General features: G+C 43.0%; 1 protein-coding gene across 1 annotated transcript in view; it reads right to left on the bottom strand.

Moving 5' to 3' along the window:
• COL22A1 (collagen type XXII alpha 1 chain) overlaps nt 1-17,396 on the bottom strand; it is a 179,572-nt gene that overhangs the window by 129,811 nt on the left and 32,365 nt on the right. Inside the window, exons 2-5 of the mRNA XM_032223193.1 lie at nt 14,250-14,324; nt 8,817-8,928; nt 4,924-5,047; nt 595-870 (exon numbers count right to left, since the gene is read on the bottom strand). Coding sequence (XP_032079084.1) covers nt 595-870; nt 4,924-5,047; nt 8,817-8,928; nt 14,250-14,324 — 587 coding nt within the window. The remainder of the gene's footprint in view (nt 1-594; nt 871-4,923; nt 5,048-8,816; nt 8,929-14,249; nt 14,325-17,396) is intronic.

Raw genomic sequence — 17,396 nt, forward strand, 5'->3', positions numbered from 1 at the left:
TTATTCTACTATGCTGTTTCTATTGTGGGGAAATGGGAGGGGGGAATAGTACGGAGTAGAATGTTATGTAGCCAAAACAAAATTCCTTTCTAGAAAGCCAAGGTCATCCTTTGTCTTTGCACCTCTGCACCTGACCGGAACTGGATGGGTGGAACTGCCAGCATGGCAGTGGGAAATTGCACCATGGGATGGACTTGTGGGTGTGGGGGCAAGATCTTGAACTTTCAACTGGGTGGGGAAAACTGAGAAGCTTCAGATTCGGGTTTTCCCAGATGTGCCAACATGGCTCTCTAAATAAATTGGAACTTTGAACAATACTTTGCCTTGGACTCTGATTTAATTTTGGATGCTATTTGGAACGCTGACAGTGAATTTATAACCACAGACCTCATCAGGCTTGGAGAATTGCCAGGCCAATATCTTCCAAACACAACACTGTGCAAAAAAAATACTTGGCAAGGAGCCTCTGAGAGTCACAAACAAATCTTCACACTAATTAAGTGAACTAATTGTCTCCTGCAAACTCCACACCTAGAGCTGGAAATGACTAGCATGCATATGAACCTTTACCTTTACCTTGTCCCTGGTACTTACATCAATTGGCACACTGTCGTAAAGGCGTTTGCCAATCACCGTTTTCCCTTGAATGTCAATATTTTCTCTGTCTTCAATAGGTAATGTCTGGACCAGTTTGCAATCAATGTATAAGGAGACCGTCTGGGACTGGATGCTCAGTGCAATCTTATGCCAGTTACGATCAAACAGGTCATTGACGCGCCCGTTTCTGAAAACAACTCTCACAGCATCTCTGGTGAGTCCGATTGCATTGTACTCCAAGGCTTTGTTCTCCCCATCCAACCGGATAGAAACCTTAGGGAAGCAGACATAACACTGTAAGGACAGGACTCCTTATGGAACAAACATTCAACAAAGGAGCTATCCATCATGAGAAGAAGGATAAGAACAAAGTTCATCAGACATAGAATCCATCTCTATGTGTCCCAGATGTTTTTGGATCGCAAAACTCATGTTTCAACTAGCATAACCAAATGGGAGGGCGTTATGGAAGACCCTAGGTTTAGTACAGCAGTAAATGAAATTTGGAGGAGCTTAAAAAAGTTCTGATCTGCAGCTAGGGGTGTCCCTGATTCTCAGAATGCATTATTCCTGGTTTATTAGTGTATATGATCAACATGCTAGAGACACAAGTCAAGAAGGAAGCATGACCATTCAGAATGGTGAACTGTCCGTTCTAATGAAGAAATGTTCAGATGACATAGAATAGGGGTGTCAAACTCAAAACCCGGGGGCCATATCCGGCTAGCCGGCCAGTGAGGTGCTTAGATCTGGCCCAAATTACAACTTTGCAACTAATTCAATTTTTTTGCTCCCTTAGAGCCCATAGTAAGCTGACATCTAAATTTCCTCAAATTTTTGAGGCTGTTATCAATGAAATCCATAGTGTCCGTTGTAAAACAGGCAAGCCTTAATTGAAACAACAGGAACAATGAACTTCATCGACATATATAATGTGATTTGCAGATTTCAGTGATCCACCCGTCCTCCAGACATTCCCAAAGATGCTTTTTCCAAAAGGCAACTGGACTTTCTTTCCTTTTTCCTTTGAAAACATTTCATTCATCCAAGAAGCTTCTTCAAGATTCTCCAGGCATTCAGTGAGACCCTTGGCCATAAAAATATTCCCCTCCCCAGCCATAGCACATAAAAATCTAAAATAGCCAAAGTTAAGTTAGACCACTGATGACTTTTTTGGACACCTCCTGGTTGGGTATTTTTGTGAAAAAGATGGTTTGGTTTGGTGTTTTCCTACTTCAGAATTATTTTTTGTTTTGTTTTTCATTCTAGCCTGCAAAATTTTAGTTATCTCCATTCTGAGTACCAACAAGCTGAATCTTTCTTAATTTTGCAGCCTGTGAGGGAGTAAAATAAGGATTGTTTCCTATACTTTGGAAAAGCACTAGCATTAGCAATAGACTTATATGCCACTTTATAGTGCTTTACAGCCCGCTCTAAGCTGTTTATAGAGTCAGCTTCTTGACCCCCAACAATCTGAATCCTCATTTTACCCACCTTGGAAGGATGGAAGGCTGAGTCAAGCTTTTTTTAAAAGAACATTTATTGTTTTATCATAGGAAATAAAACACAAAACAGTAAAACAAACAAAATGAAACAAAACAGAAACATACATTCAAGCCTAACAACAACAACAAAGAAAAAAAAAACAGTGTATAACAAAGGAGGAAAAGATGTTCAATTAATATTTATTGATATTAATCTTATTAATATATAGGTATATATTAAATATTAATATTTAACATGTAGGATCCACCCTGGGTACTGCAAGAAAAGAAAAAAAGCAACAAATTCTCCTCCCCTTTTGCAAATGTATACATGTATAAAAGAAGAAAGAAGAAAAATCAGTCAACAGGTTGAGCTAAACATGGCACTAATCTTCAAATAACTCCGTTAAACATCTGTTATTATATTTTAGCATGTAGAAAGTCCCCAATCGGATGGCAAAATTAACTGCTTTAGTTAAAGATAATGGATTAGACCAAAGGTGAAATGCTACCGATTTGGACCGATTCACCCAAAACCAGTAGTAAAAAATGGTACCAGTTCGAGCAAACTGGTATTTTCGTCGATCAGCTGGGCAACAATCAGCTGTGGCACCCAATTTATATTGGCTAGAATTGTCAGATTTCCTGCTTTCTAGCTGATCTAAATCGTGTGCCCCCCTCCCTTGCTGTTCTATTTACCTTTGCAGACTCAGAAGGCTTCAAAATGTTCCTTTTTTAGCGCTGCATGAGCACACCTCAGGCGTGTGTACATGCAAAGCAAACACTCAGTGGCAGACTCACCGAATTGGTAGCAGATTTCAGAGGATTACACCGCTGGATTACACAGCTATATAAAAAGACTGGAAACCATTTAAGGCTGAGTCAACCTTGAGCCGGTAAGAATCGAACTGCTGGCAGTCGGCAAAATTAGCCAGCAGGGCTGCATTCTAAACACTGCGCCACCGCAACTCTGCAGTCAGCTGCAGCCCGGCAGAAATGCATCCCTGCACTTCCTTCATGCATTCAGACACGCACTCATCCATTTACTCCCAAGCATCCAAGCCCTTGTTACAGATACCTGTGTTACCTGCGCCACACCCTGGTGCTTCCGAGGACATGCTGCTGTCCAGAGGCAACTTCACCCCACCCAGTCTTTTGAGCTGACAAAAAGCCAACGCTAGGAACAGAATGGGGAAAGGGCGTGTAGCACGAAGCGTGCAGGTACATCACCTACAGAGAGGGAAGCGGAGGTGATGCGTGCAGGTTGGCTGCTGTTACAATCTTGCGTGAGGACTTTCACTCAACTGCCAGGTCTGCGAGCTACGGTGAGCAGCATGTCCTGGTAGAAGTCCTGCCAGGTATTTGGAGATTTGCTGGAAGCTCGGTAGCAATTACAGAAAGGAACAACCATGTCGAAGCCGTACCTCATCACAATTATCAAAAGAACGCTCGGAGAAAGGTGTTTGGAGAAAGGGTGTGTGCTACTTTAAAGACTTTTGTTTAAAACTGGGTAGAAAGGACTGAATATTAAAGACATTTTTTTTGTTGTTGGCAACCTCACCTTGCAAAGTCCTAGCAGGGTGGAGGTGAAGCACAGCAATAGCCTGTAGTTAGGGAAAGTGTGTGTTGTAATTAAAGTGCTGTGTTTAGAATTGCGATGTTGTGCTGAGTAGATTCCTTGGGGAGCAAAGAGCCCTAACAATCATTCTATTTTCAACCATTCTTTTCTGAATCAGATTCATCTCCTGGTGACTTAACAGATTAACAGAGTTGGAAGGGACCTTGGAGGTCTTCTAGTCCAACCCCCTGTCTAGGGAGGAAACCCTACACCACTTCCGACAAATGGTTATCCAACATCTTCTTAAAGACTTGCAGTGTTAGACCATTCACAATTTCTGGAGGCAATTTGTTCCACTCATTAATTGTTCTAACTGTCAGGAAATTTCTCCCCAGTTTTACGTTGCTCCTGTAGGTGGATTAGTTTCCACCCATTGCTTCTTGTTCTACCCTCAAGTGCTTTGGAGAATATACTCCGGGCGGCTTACAAAAAAGAGAGAGAGAGAAAAAGACACATAACGAACACATAACGGAAAAAAATGGTTTAAAATAGCAACACCTCATACATTCGTTCTAATCGGGGCTGGACCTCAAGAGTGAGGTCAACAGCCCCAGGCCTGCCGGAACAGCCAAGTCTTTACAGCTTTCCTGAAGGCCATGAGAGTGGGTATGGTCCGGATCTCTGGGGGTAGCTGATTCCAAAGAGTCGGAGCAGCCACAGAGAAGGCTCTCCTCCGGGGACCCGCCAGCCGACACTGTCTGGCTGACGGCATCTGAAGGAGGCCCAATCTGTGGGATCTTACTGGCCGCTGGGAGGTATGTGGCAGTAGACAGTCTCGAAGGTACGCTGGCCCTAAGTCATATAGGGCTTTAAAGGTAATAACCAAGACCTTGAATTGTGTTTGAAGACCAATTGGTAGCCAGTGCAGCTCGCGGAGGACAGGTGTAATGTGGGTGTACCTCGGTGCACCCAATATTGCTTGCGCGGCCGCATTCTGGACTAACTGCAGTCTCCGAACTCTTTTCAAGGGTAGCCCCATGTAGAGCAGGTTGAACTAGAAGGCCTCCAAGATCCCTTCCAAGTCTATTATTCTACGTTCTAAATAACCACTCCTAATCTTCCCTTAATTTTTGGAGAGTCAGGCCTTCTTATATATTGGCACCTAGCCCAGCTAGTACATACAAACCGGTTTTGTTAATCAAGGTGCTGCAGTCAACCGAAGCCAACACTAAGAAGCTGGAAAGAAATAACTCAACTTCTTTAAGGCTGAAAAAGCAACCTTACCTGTGGTATGCCATATTTGTCAATAATCTGCCAAATGTACCAATCTTCTCTCCTGGATGACTTGCGGAATTTGAAAGTGGCGACAAAAGCGTACTCGTCCGGAAGTCCTTGCGGGAAAACATCTCTGGAAAAAGGAGAGGAGAGGAGAGAAAGTAATGAAAACCATTTCGGTTACATACATCTGGGCAACCATTCTTCAAAATCATAATGTGGGAAGATAAATTCTTTGTTCCCTGCAGTACAGAATGGTGATTAATCAAATTGGCCACGGATATGTAGAAATCGCTAACTCTCGTAGCAGAGAAAGAAGGAAGGTGATAAATACCTGCAATATACAGTTTAACGAGAGTGTATGAAAAGTTTTGCTTCTCCAAAATAAGAAAGTAAAGAAAAAATTAGTTTAGAAGTTCAACTGCTTCCAATTGTATAACCCCTTTTTCAGTCCAAAGAGAAAGAGGAACGACTAGTCTATTAAATATTTGAAGAGCTGGTCTCTTTTCTCAATTTCTTCCATTTGTTTCTCTGCCATAATATATACATACCAGGAGTTATATGCTGCTGGTTTTACTATTGGTTCGCAACCTGCATGGAACATGGAACATGTGCGCTGTTCAATGCAAATTGTTCTTCAGAAGTTGTGGGTGTTCCATCACCGGAGGCTTTTAAGAGATTGGACAATCCTTTATCTGAAATGGTATAGTGTCTCTTACTTAAGCAGGGGAATCTCTGAGGTCCTTTACAACTCTGTTATTCAATTAAATTGGATGAGCTCGGAGGTCACTTCCAGCCCTATGATTCTATAGGTAATTCAGAATTTCACATTGTAAGGTTGGTTCCTGTAAGGTAAAGGTAAAGGTTCTCCTTACACATATCAGCTAGTCATTCCCAATCGAGGGTGTGGTGCACATCTCCATTTCAAAGCCGAAGAGCCAGCGCTGTCCGAAGACGTTTCCGTTATCATGTGGCCGGCATGACTAAACACCAAAGGCACATGGAACGCTGTTACCTTCCCACCAAAGTTCCTATTTTTCTACTTGTATTTTTAGATGCTTTCGAACTGCTAGGTTTGCAGAAGCTGGGACAAGTAACGGGAGCTCACTCTGTTATGCGGCACTAGGGATTCGAACCGCCGAACTGCTGACCTTTCTGATTGACAAGTTCAGCAGCCACTGAGCCATCCTTGCAGTGGTGGGTTTCCATTTTTTTCTCCACCAGTCCGCGCACGCATGATGCTTCTGCGCATGCGCAGAAGTGTCCAGGTGAGTGGGCGGAGACTCCCGTTGCCGCTACTACCAGTTTGCCCAATCCGGGCTGAACTGGGAGCAACTCACCTCTGTTCCTTTGGTTCCTGTAGCTGTTATCACTATTCTACTTTCTGTTTCGGTTTGCTTCCTTTTTTAATTGTGCTTTCATTACTAGAGCTCACATCAGTGGTGGGTTTCAAAAATTTTTCGAACCTACTCTGTGGGTGTGGCCTCCTTTGTGTGATTGGCTTGCCGCCATGTGACCTGGTGGGAGTGGCTTGCCGGCCATGTTTTCTCTCTCTCTCTCTCTCTCTCTCTCTCTCTCTCTCTCTCTCTCTCTCTCTCTCTCTCTCTCTCTCTCTCTCCTTCCTTTTGTCTCTCTGTCCCTTTTTCCTTTTTTTCTTTCATTTCTCTCTCACTATTTATTTATTTATTTATTTATTTATTCCTTTCTTTCTCTGTGTGAGTGTGTGTGTGTATGTGTGTGTGTGTGAGAGAGAGAGAGTGAGTGGTGCTTTCAAAAAAATTTGGAACCTCTTCTGTAGGTGTGGCCTGCTTTCCGTGTCCACTGGTGGAACCTCTTCTAACCAGTTCAGTAGATTTGACGAACTGGTTCTACCGAACTGGTGCGAACTGGTAGGAACCCACCTCTGGCTCACATGTGTATGTCCTTAAGCACACTAAATAAACAGTGAGTCTTGGTTTGAGAAGAAAACCTTGGATGTTTGCAAGCTCCTTCATTGACAGATTATCTGGTGCCATGGCCAGTAGCTATGGGTACTTAAGTTTTCATGTTTGGACATTTTGCTACTTCAGTAATCATTGACAGCATGTATTGGAAAGTGAGGGATTAGAACAATGCTGTCTTATGCAAATGGGAAATGAAAGAAGCAGCAATGGATATGATGAATGGAAATACCCTTTTTTTCAGTTGGCTTTAAATGAGGTCCACTCTAATGCGATATGCTAGAATGAAAGGGCTCAGTGTAAAATTCCCTCCTCCTTAAAACCTGCCAGATGCTAATGCAGAATTAAATGAACTAATGATATTAATTCCAGTTGCCTGGGGCAGAAAACACATTGTTTCATTTAATGCTATCATTGTGACCTAATTGGACATGAGCTGTTTCAAATTATTTTATCCTATGAAGCCCTCGCTCTCTTTCAGGCTTACACAGACATAGCTTTTATTGTCTGCTGAGGATGTCCGCTGGATTCTGTGGTTTTTCTACTCTCCTTATTTGGAAAAACTTTCATTTCTAAAAAGAGCTTTGTCCTCGTTTCCCTTCTTCAGTTTTCCTAATGAAGTTGGATTCCACTTGTCTTCATCTGCATTAAAGGTAAAGGTTCCCCTCGCACATATGTGCTAGTCATTCCCGACTCTAGGGGGCGGTGCTCATCTCCGTTTCAAAGCCAAAGAGCCAGTGCTATCCAAAGACGTCTCCATGGTCATGTGGCCGGCATGACTAAATGTCGAAGGCGCACGGAACGCTGTTACCTTCCCAACAAAGGTGGTTCTTATTTTTATACTTGCATTTTTACATGCTTTCTAGCTGCTAGGTTGGCAGAAGCTGGGACAAGTAACAGGAGCTTACTCCATTATGGAGCACTAGAGATTCGAACTGCTTAACTGCCAACTTCTCTGATAGACAAGCTCAGCATCTTAGCCACTATGTCACTGCATCCCTGGCATTACTTGTATCTAAATATTGCGGAAATTTAGAGAATTGCAATTCTGGGCTGTATGCTTAAATCTTATTGGTGTATTTATGATTGATTTCAATTCCCCTGTGCCACTGTCAGAGTTCCAAGTAATATGTCCATAGCAAACAAAACTTTGAGGCAGATAGTTTCCTCAAAGAATAGTTTTATTGGAAATATCATATTGGCACAACCTGGTGAGAACCGACTCTGAAAGTTACCATGGTTTTCACCTAATTAAAACTAAAAGTTGTCCTACCGCCTACTGCCGATCACCTCCACACGACCCATTAGATCTCATCGTTTAGGCCTCCTCCGAGTTCCATCCGCTGGCCAATGCCGACTGGCCACCACGCGGAGGAGAGCCTTCTCGGTGGTAGCCCCGACCCAATGGAACGATCTCCCCGTGGAGCTTCGTACCCTCACCACCCTCCAGACCTTCCGCACAGCCCTTAGAATCTGGCTATCCCGTCAGGCCTGGGGCTAAAGATTGTAACCCGCCTGAATGGTATGAATGTTGCGTCTTAATCATGTACTGTCTTATATGTAAAAGTCTGTTTTCCCCCCCTTCCTTTGGATTGTGAGCCGCCCTGAGTCCCCCCAGGGAAAAGGGCGGCATACAAATAAACAATCTAATCTAATCTTTCCCAAACAATCAGTCACATTTCCAATCAAGGTGCCATCCGGTTACCTGGTAAGTTCATTCCTTCTCTCTGACCACCTGTGGGAATGTCCTTGGTTCTCAAGAGAAAGTATTTTGTTTTGGCTACAAAACCCCACCTATCTCTATTTCCCCCTCCCTATCGCTCAGGTCCCGTGTGGCAACACTGAAGCTTCAAAATGGCTTCAGCCAGGCCAGCTTCAGGGTTGACACTCTGAATTTAAAAGGACAATATTAGGGAAATGAAACAATGGAAGAAATGGTTCGAAGGAAGAGGGAGATCTTACTGTGTTCGCTGAACAATGGGGAAACTTCCAAGCCGAACATAAGAGCTCTGGATTCCATTGTCTTTCATTCGGAACATCTCGCGGACACTGAATAATTCCATCAAGTCAAACCCTACCAAAACAACAACAACAAAAGAAAACAATAATGGCGAAAGTGAAACTGTAACATTTAGCTGCTGATAGATATTTATTATTTGTTAATATCTACCAATAATAATTAAAATAATTGATTAAAATTAATATATCTTCCAATATTAAAAGAGGGCCAGTTTGATGTAGTGCTGAAGATGCTGACCTAAAAACCAGGAGATTCTGATTTGTAGTTTTGCCTTAGGCTGGGTTACTTAGGGCCAATAGAATAGAAATAACAGAGTTGGAAGGGACCTTGGAGGTCTTCTAGCCCAACCCCCTGCCTAGGCAGGAAACCCTATTCTATTCCAGACAAATGGCTATCCAACATCTTCTTAAAGACTTCCAGTGTTGCGGCATTCACAACTTCTGGAGGCAACTTCTGTTCCACTGATTAATTGTTTGAACTGTCAGAAAATTTCTCCTTAGTTCTAAGTTGCTTCTCTCCTTGATTTAGTTTCCACCCATTGCTTCTTGTTCTACCCTCAGGTGCCTTGGAGAATAGTTTGACTCCCTCTTCTTTGTGGTAACCCCTGAGATATTGGAACACGTACTTACTATTTTACCCTGTAAATTTTTAATAAGTCCATTGTCACACACTTTCCTTGTTTCTCCAGTTAATGGTGGTATCCTGTTTCCCCTGGGAACAGTATAATAGTCATCTATTCTGGATGAATTCTTGATGAATGTGTTTTTCATGTACACTGAGAGCTTATGCACGGAAGACAAATTCGTGTGTCCAATCACACTTGACCAATAAAGAGTTCTATTCTATTCTATTCTATTCTATTCTATTCTATTCTATTCTATTCTATTCTATTCTCCTCCCTTCTTCCCTTCTCTATTCTATTCTATTCTATTCTATTCTACTCTACTCTACCTTACCCTACCCTACCCTACTCTACCCTACACTATCTAAGAGTGCATATGTCCAATCACACTTGACCAATAAAGAGTTCTGTTCTGTTCTGTTCTGTTCTATTCTATTCTATTCTCCTCCCTTCTTCCCCTCTCTTCTCTATTCTATTCTATTCTACTCTACCCTACCCTACCCTACCCTACTCTACCCTACACTATCTAAGAGTGCAGTGTGCATATGTCCAATCACACTTGACCAATAAAGAGTTCTGTTCTGTTCTGTTCTATTCTATTCTATTCTATTCTCCTCCCTTCTTCCCCTCTCTTCTCTATTCTATTCTATTCTATTCTACCCTACCCTACCCTACCCTACTCTACCCTACACTATCTAAGAGTGCAGTGTGCATATGTCCTTAGAGAGGAAAGGGACATTCACCCTATGGCAAACCATGCAAATGTTTCAGTGCCAGAGTCAGGAATGCTTAATCTAAACCAAGATTGATCCATTTGGGATGCAACATGTTTAAGAGAATCCAACCATTTTTGCATCACCTCGGCTATCAGCCATATCATGGTTAATTGGTTTGGGCCTGGCACATTATGCAAAACTAAGCACTTCGTTATCCAGTTTTAAGATTTGGAGGCTGTTTAAACTCAGGAAGCATCTTCACAGAAACGCACACATGTAAAAACACACAAAAGGTTCATTGGTGGGATTCAATTTTTTTTATTACCAGTTCTGAGGGAGTGGCTTAGTGGGCATGGCTTGGTGGGCATGGCAGGGGAAGGCTACTGTAGAATCCCCATTCCCTCCCCACTCCAGGGGAAGGCTACTACAAAATCCCCATTCCTTCCCCACTCTAGGGGAAAGATACTGCAAAATCCCCATTCCTTCCCCAGTTACTGGTAAATCCCCATTTCCTCCCAATCAGCTGGGACTTGGGAGGCAAAGAATAGATGGGGGCGGGGCCAGTCAGAGGTGGCATTTTCAGATTCTCCGAACTATTCAAAATTTCCACTACCAGTTCTCCAGAACCTGCTGAACTTTTGGAAAGGTTTCAATTCAATACCCTCTGTTAGAGTTTTCCCTCTCTTCAAAAATTGATATCATTTGGCATGGTAGAAGGTGCCCTGTGATCTTTTGCCAAGACTGTAGTTTTGAAGCTATTACAGCTTGCAAATAATTACTTCGTTAGATACTTTCTTTGTTTCCTGGAATGTTTTATTTTTCCCTCTGAATTTTTTTCCCCATTCAGAAGTAGTAATAAGGCATTTATTCTTGTCCGGTGCCCATCGGTTTCACCCCAGGAAAGACCCTGAAAACAACTATAATGGGATCATTTTTTGATATATTGCCATTGTTGCAAAAGTTCCGTGTGAGCTGCATCCACGATTTACTGCTGCTTGAGAGAACCTTACTGGCTCAAACATAGGAAAGTGTGATTGAGCTATGGAAATTCTGTAATAATAACACCCATGTCATATCACATTAAGAAAACTTAAGATCATCGCATCCTGCCCTCTCAATTCCTGGCAAATAGATGGGGAAGAAATGAAGGTTGTGATAGATTCTATTTTGCTGGGCTCCAAGATCACCGCAGATGGGGACTGCAGCCAAGAAATTAAAAGATGCTTGCTCCTGGGGAGGAAAGCTGTGGCAAATGTAGACAGCATAATAAAAAGCAGAGACATCACCCTGCCAACAAAAGTGTGTATAGTCAAGGCTGTGGTTTTCCCAGTTGCAATGGATTACTGTGAAGTTTGGGCCATAAGAAAGGCTGAGAGCAAAAGAATTGAGGCCTTTCAACTATGATGCTGGAGTCCCTTGGTCAGCAAGGTGATCAAAACAGTCAGTCCTAGAGGAGATCAATCCTGACTGCTCTTTAGAAGGCCAGATCCTGAAGAGGAAACTCAAAGACTTTGGCCACCTAATGAGAAGGAAGAAGGACTCCCTGGAGAAGAGCCTCAAGCTGGGAACGATGGAGGGCAAAAGAAGAAAGGGATGACAGAGAATGAGGTGGCTGGATGGAGTCACTGAAGCAGTAGGCATGAGCTTAAATGGACTCCAGGGGATGGTAGAGGACAGGAAGGCCTGGAGGAACGTGGTCCATGGGGTCGCGATGGGTCGGACATGACTTCGCAACTAATAGCAACATGTTTTATATCCCATTTGGGAACGCATTTCACTTTTTCTCAAATTTTCCATCAGACACCCCTGGAAGCAGAAATCTCCATTGACTTTGACTTCTGCTCATTTTTAAAATTTCATATTTCTATATTGCATGAGAGAAGAATTTATTGCCAATATTAATAGGGCCAGGTTTTGCCCTCTGCATTCTATCAAATGCAGGTTTTGTCACCCCCGGCCAAATGGGTCTACCATATTTTCTCCCCAAACGTTATTTCTGCAGTATATAATGATGTTATGTAGCATCATTTCTAAGAGCTTTAGTAGATGGGGAAATATAATGTATGGAAATAGCACTGCTCTTTGCAACCTTGTAAAAAAAAAAATTCCCCACCAAAAGAAACACATACAAAACAAAATAAATACTCATACAAAGACATATACATAAAGACCCAACTGTGCCTAAACGTCCCTTGAAGTCCTTCAGTGCAGAAACAAAACTCCCCTATTTTTTTTGAATCCCATTATTATTCATAATCATTTCGAAGATGATTATTATGTATCCGTTCAGTCAGGTCTCTCCACATCTTCCTATCTTGCATTATGTCTTTGAGTTTTTCTATGCTCTGACTGGTGTCCAGTCAGGACACCATGTGCTTTGATGGTGTCCAGCAACTGTATTCTTCAACGAGCTGGCTTGCTTTTACTTCTAACTCTTAGCAATAGCAATAGCAGTTAGACATATATATCGCTTCATAGGGCTTTCAGCCCTCTCTAAGCGGTTTACAGAATCAGCATATTGCCCCCACAGTCTGGGTCCTCATTTTACCCACCTCGGAAGGATGGAAGGCTGAGTCAACCCTGAGCCGGTGAGATTTGAACAGCCGAATTGCAGAACTGCAGTCAGCTGAAGTAGCCTGCAGTGCTGCACTCTAACCACTGCGCCACCTCGGCTCTTCCAAAGCTTTGTTTGAATATTACCTATTCCAGGGGTGGGATTGAAAAATGTTAACAACCGGTTCTCTGCCCAGTTGCTGGATGGGCGTGGCCGTGGGGGTGTGGCCTAGTCGGCTTCCTGCACCATGGTGGCGGTGGGGCAGCATTTTCATGCTTCGGAGGCTTTCCTTGAGCCTCCAGGAGAGCAAAAACGGCCTCTCCCAGGCTCCAGAGGCTCTCCAGAGGCTGGAAACAGGCTCATTTTTGGATTTCTAGAACTTCCAGTAGGCCCATTTTTTGCCCTCCCAGAGCCTCCACATGGGCCCTGCATTTACCTTACATCCAAAATGGGCTGTGTGGAGACTCTTGGGAGGGGAGGGGAGGGGCAGGGGTTGGGGTCATAGTAAGCACCCAGACTGTTGGGGGCAATATGCTGACTCTGTAAACCGCTTAGAGAGTGCTGAAAGCCCTATGAAGCGGTATATAAGTCTAACTGCTATTGCTATTGCTATCCAGTCCTTGCAACAATGAGTTCAGCGAACCAGATTAAAATTAACATCCGGTTCGCCCAAACCGGTCCAAACCAGCTGAATCCCACCCCTGATTTTTCCTGAAGCTGATGCTAAGCAGGCAAGTGGATCCAAACTATTTCCAGACAATATTCCACTCCTTGACTAATAAAGACAGCCTGGCACTCTTAAATAATTCTATCTATTCCATTTGCAAAAGAAAGTACTGTCCTGGCCACTTTGAGGCTTAATATAGTCTCTCTGTATAACATACACTAGATTGCCAAAAGTATTTGCTCACCTGCCTTTACTCGCATATGAATTTACTGTAAGTGACATCCCCTTCCTAATCCATAGGGTTCAATATGACGTCAGTCCACCCTTTGCAGCTATAACAGCTTCTGGGAAGGCTGTCCACAAGATTCAGGAGTGTGTTTATGGGAATTTTTGACCATTCTTCCAGAAGCGCATTTGTGAGGTCACACACTGATGTTAGACGAGTTTATGTGGCCTACCACTTCATGGCTGAGTTGCCAAACACTTCCACGTTCTTATAGTACAGCTGACAGTTGACTGTGGAATATTGAGAAGCGAGGAAATGTCACAACTGGATTAGTTGCACAGGTGGCATCCTATCACAGTTTCATGCTGGAATTCACTGAGCTCCTGAGAGCCACCCATTCCTTCACAAATGTTTGTCAAAACAGTCTGCATGCCTGGGTACTTGATTTTATACACCTGTGGCCATGGAAGGGATTGGAACACCTGATTCTGATTATTTGGATGGGGGAGCAAATACTTTTGGCAATATAGTGTATTTCTGCTCTGCAATGTGATGAGAAGAAGAACTGATTGTCAGTAATACTGCATTACCTGGTATGTCATCGATTTCTCCGTTGGTGTGTCTGAACCTGTCTCCTTCCACATGGACATTTGGACACAGGACATCTGTAAGGAGAGGGAAGAGAAAGGAAAAACCATGTCAACTAGAGTTATTGCTAAGAACTCCACAGTGATTTATTTTTCCTTTTCTTTTTATCACCTCTTGGCAAAGTAGAACCAATATTTAGTACCTTTTTTTTTGATAGAATTTTTTTTATTTTCCATTTTCATAGCATATAATCACATGTATACTATTACATAGTCAATATCATGTTGTATTATTAAGTAATTACATCAATTCATCTTACCATCAACTACCAAAGAAAGAAATTAAAAAAAACAGTTATTGGCTCTTCTGCTCTCCATACACCATATTTATACCTTATATGACACTTTCTTCCCCCTCTCTCCTTCCCCTTTCCTCCCTCCATCATTTTCTACTCTACTTCCCCTTCATTTCTCCTTCTCCTCTCTCCCCTTACCACTCCTCCTTGTACACCTCATCTTTCCCACTCCCCCTTTCTCCTGTCCCTCTCTTCCTATCTTTCTTCTCTCCTCTGCTTCCCACTCTTCCTCTAATTCACTTGGTGTATTTGAGCTTCAGAGCAAACTCCCTTTTGTGTTGATGGTATTTATAATTCCATTTCAATATACATAAAAAAGAAAAAAATAGCAGTATACATGTACAATCATAATACCTTAAAGTCCAACTTAGTAAACTCTGCTCCCTCCCACCCTCCCCCCAACCCCCCAACCTTCCCCCCCCCTGACTTCCCAGAACCAATACAAGGTATAAATCTTTAACAAATACAGTTTAGAATATACTTAAAGAGAAAGTAGAAAATTCATAACATCTTTGATTCTACCTCCGTAGAATGACTTCTACTGTGCAGCACAGTGGAGTTGTCATGGTAACGGCTTCACAGTACCCCACCAGGGGGGTTCCCTCTGGTAAGGGGGGGAAATCCAACATTAGAAATTACCTTTGTCTGGACATTTTGCCCCTATAAATCAATACCCGGGCAACGCTATCGGCTAGTAGATTATAAATATAGCAAGGCAAACTAAATTTCTGGATCATTGTACTGAAGAAGCTATATTGGAATGCACAGGGAAGTCTCTGCAGAATTTGCGATCTATGCTTTGGTGCTGACCTTCCAAAACCCAGAGACCCTCAAGGAAAGACCAGCCTACCGCTATTCCAAGAGATGAATACACCAGTTGTGGTTTCACCAAACTGCTCAGAAAGTTAACAACCAGTTCTCCCGAACTGGCTGGATCCCACCACTGCTCATAGGGAGAGGGTCTCCTGCTTGAGCAGGGGTGGGGGGGTGTTGGACTAGAAAACCTCCAAAGTCCTTTCCAACTCAGTTATTTTGTGATTCTGAAGAAAGCAAACCAACAAGAACTGAAGGCAGCTAGCTAAATAAGCTCTGAGCCGTGCATATCAATATATAGCACTTGAAGAAATTAGGGTCACATCGTTCATAGCAGTTCACACACTATTTTCATCTATGACATGCATCTTTTAACTCGCCAATCTCATTCTAAGGACGCTTGCCCTCTGACATACACCGTTGCCCTTTGAGGGGGAAGGTCTTAACTCTCTGCTTCCCGTTGAACTCTGCAATAATTCTGCCCTACCTTATGCAGTCATCAAACCAGACATTATATTGTTGGCAAAATGAACCCACAAGGCCACAACAGCTGACTGAGAAGCAAAAGAAATAGCACACATATACCCTAACAAAGAAGCCAAAACTGACTGACCAAGATCAGGCGCGTAATTTTGGATAAAGAAAAATAAACAACTACCGTCTGCACCACCAAAGCGTTTGTTTGTTCAACCGATGCAAGATGCTACACATCTAACAATTATGACCAGATTATGGCACACCACCAGTATGAATAAACAGTTGCATAAATACATGCAAGGGGGAAAGGAATGAAACATTCAAAACCAACGGGGGCTTATTCATGCAACAGGCTGATGTTTATAAATATGGGATCGTTTCGCCCTGTTAGAAGGACAGCAGGTTGCTTCTGCATTCATCTCCCAAATGATTTCAGGGTTTCCAGATGTGTATAAAGTGATTAACAGCCACGTCTATTGACCTTCAGCTAAGAAGCAATAGTTAAGGGGGATGTATCGAAACAGAATATAAGATAATGTGTGATGACTCATGATACAAGAAAAAGCCACAGCGCTTGGCAAAATACAGAAAGAAGTCCCAAAGCATCCAAAACAGAATGGTCCAACTTAGTCCATCTCTGAGCAATCGTTTTCCTTCCCTTCCCTTCCTTGTCCTGTCCTGTCCTTCTTTCCTCCCCTCCCCTCCTCTTCTCACCCTCCCCTTTCATTTCCTTTCCCCTTTCTTTTTCCTTTTTCCCTTTTCCTCTCTTTTCTCCTTTCTCCTTTCCTTTCCTCAACACTGGTTTTTTTCCAGCATTCTATCAGAGTTGGTAAAGAATCCCCCCTCCCTTCCTTGCAACGTGGAACACATCATTGATTTCAACGTGGCAATAGGAGGCAGACTTGCTTTTTTAAGATCCAATATTTTTTTTTCTTGGAAAACACCAAAGTTGGAGGAAGTAAACGGTACTAAAATTCTGATAAGTTGAACTTCTTTGGATACAAATAGATGAAGAATTCTATAGAGCTGGACATAACTATTGGGGGGGGAGGAGGAGGAGGAGGAGGAAGAGGAAGAGGAAGAGGAAAGTGAGGTCTTAGTTCTCTCTCCGAGCTTGGTGGTTTTCTTGCAGACATTTCATAACCCAACTCGGGAACATCCTCAGAGCCAGAAGGGAGTGGGGTTTGTGGAGAGGAGAAGGAGGAGGAAGAGGAGGAGGAAGAGGAGGAAGAGGAAGAGGAAAGTGAGGTCTTAGTTCTCTCTCCAAGCTTGGTGGTTTTCTTGCAGACATTTCATAACCCAACTCGGGAACATCCTCAGAGCCAGAAGGGAGTGGGGTTTGTGGAGAGGAGAAGGAGGAGGAAGAGGAGGAGGAAGAGGAGGAGGAGGAGGAGGAAGAGGAAGAGGAAGAGGAAAGTGAGGTCTTAGTTCTCTCTCTGAGCTTGGTGGTTTTCTTGCAGACATTTCATAACCCAACTCGGGAACATCCTCAGAGCCAGAAGGG

This window comes from Thamnophis elegans, chromosome 8 (assembly GCF_009769535.1).
Source record: "Thamnophis elegans isolate rThaEle1 chromosome 8, rThaEle1.pri, whole genome shotgun sequence".
Lineage (NCBI taxonomy): Eukaryota > Metazoa > Chordata > Lepidosauria > Squamata > Colubridae > Thamnophis > Thamnophis elegans.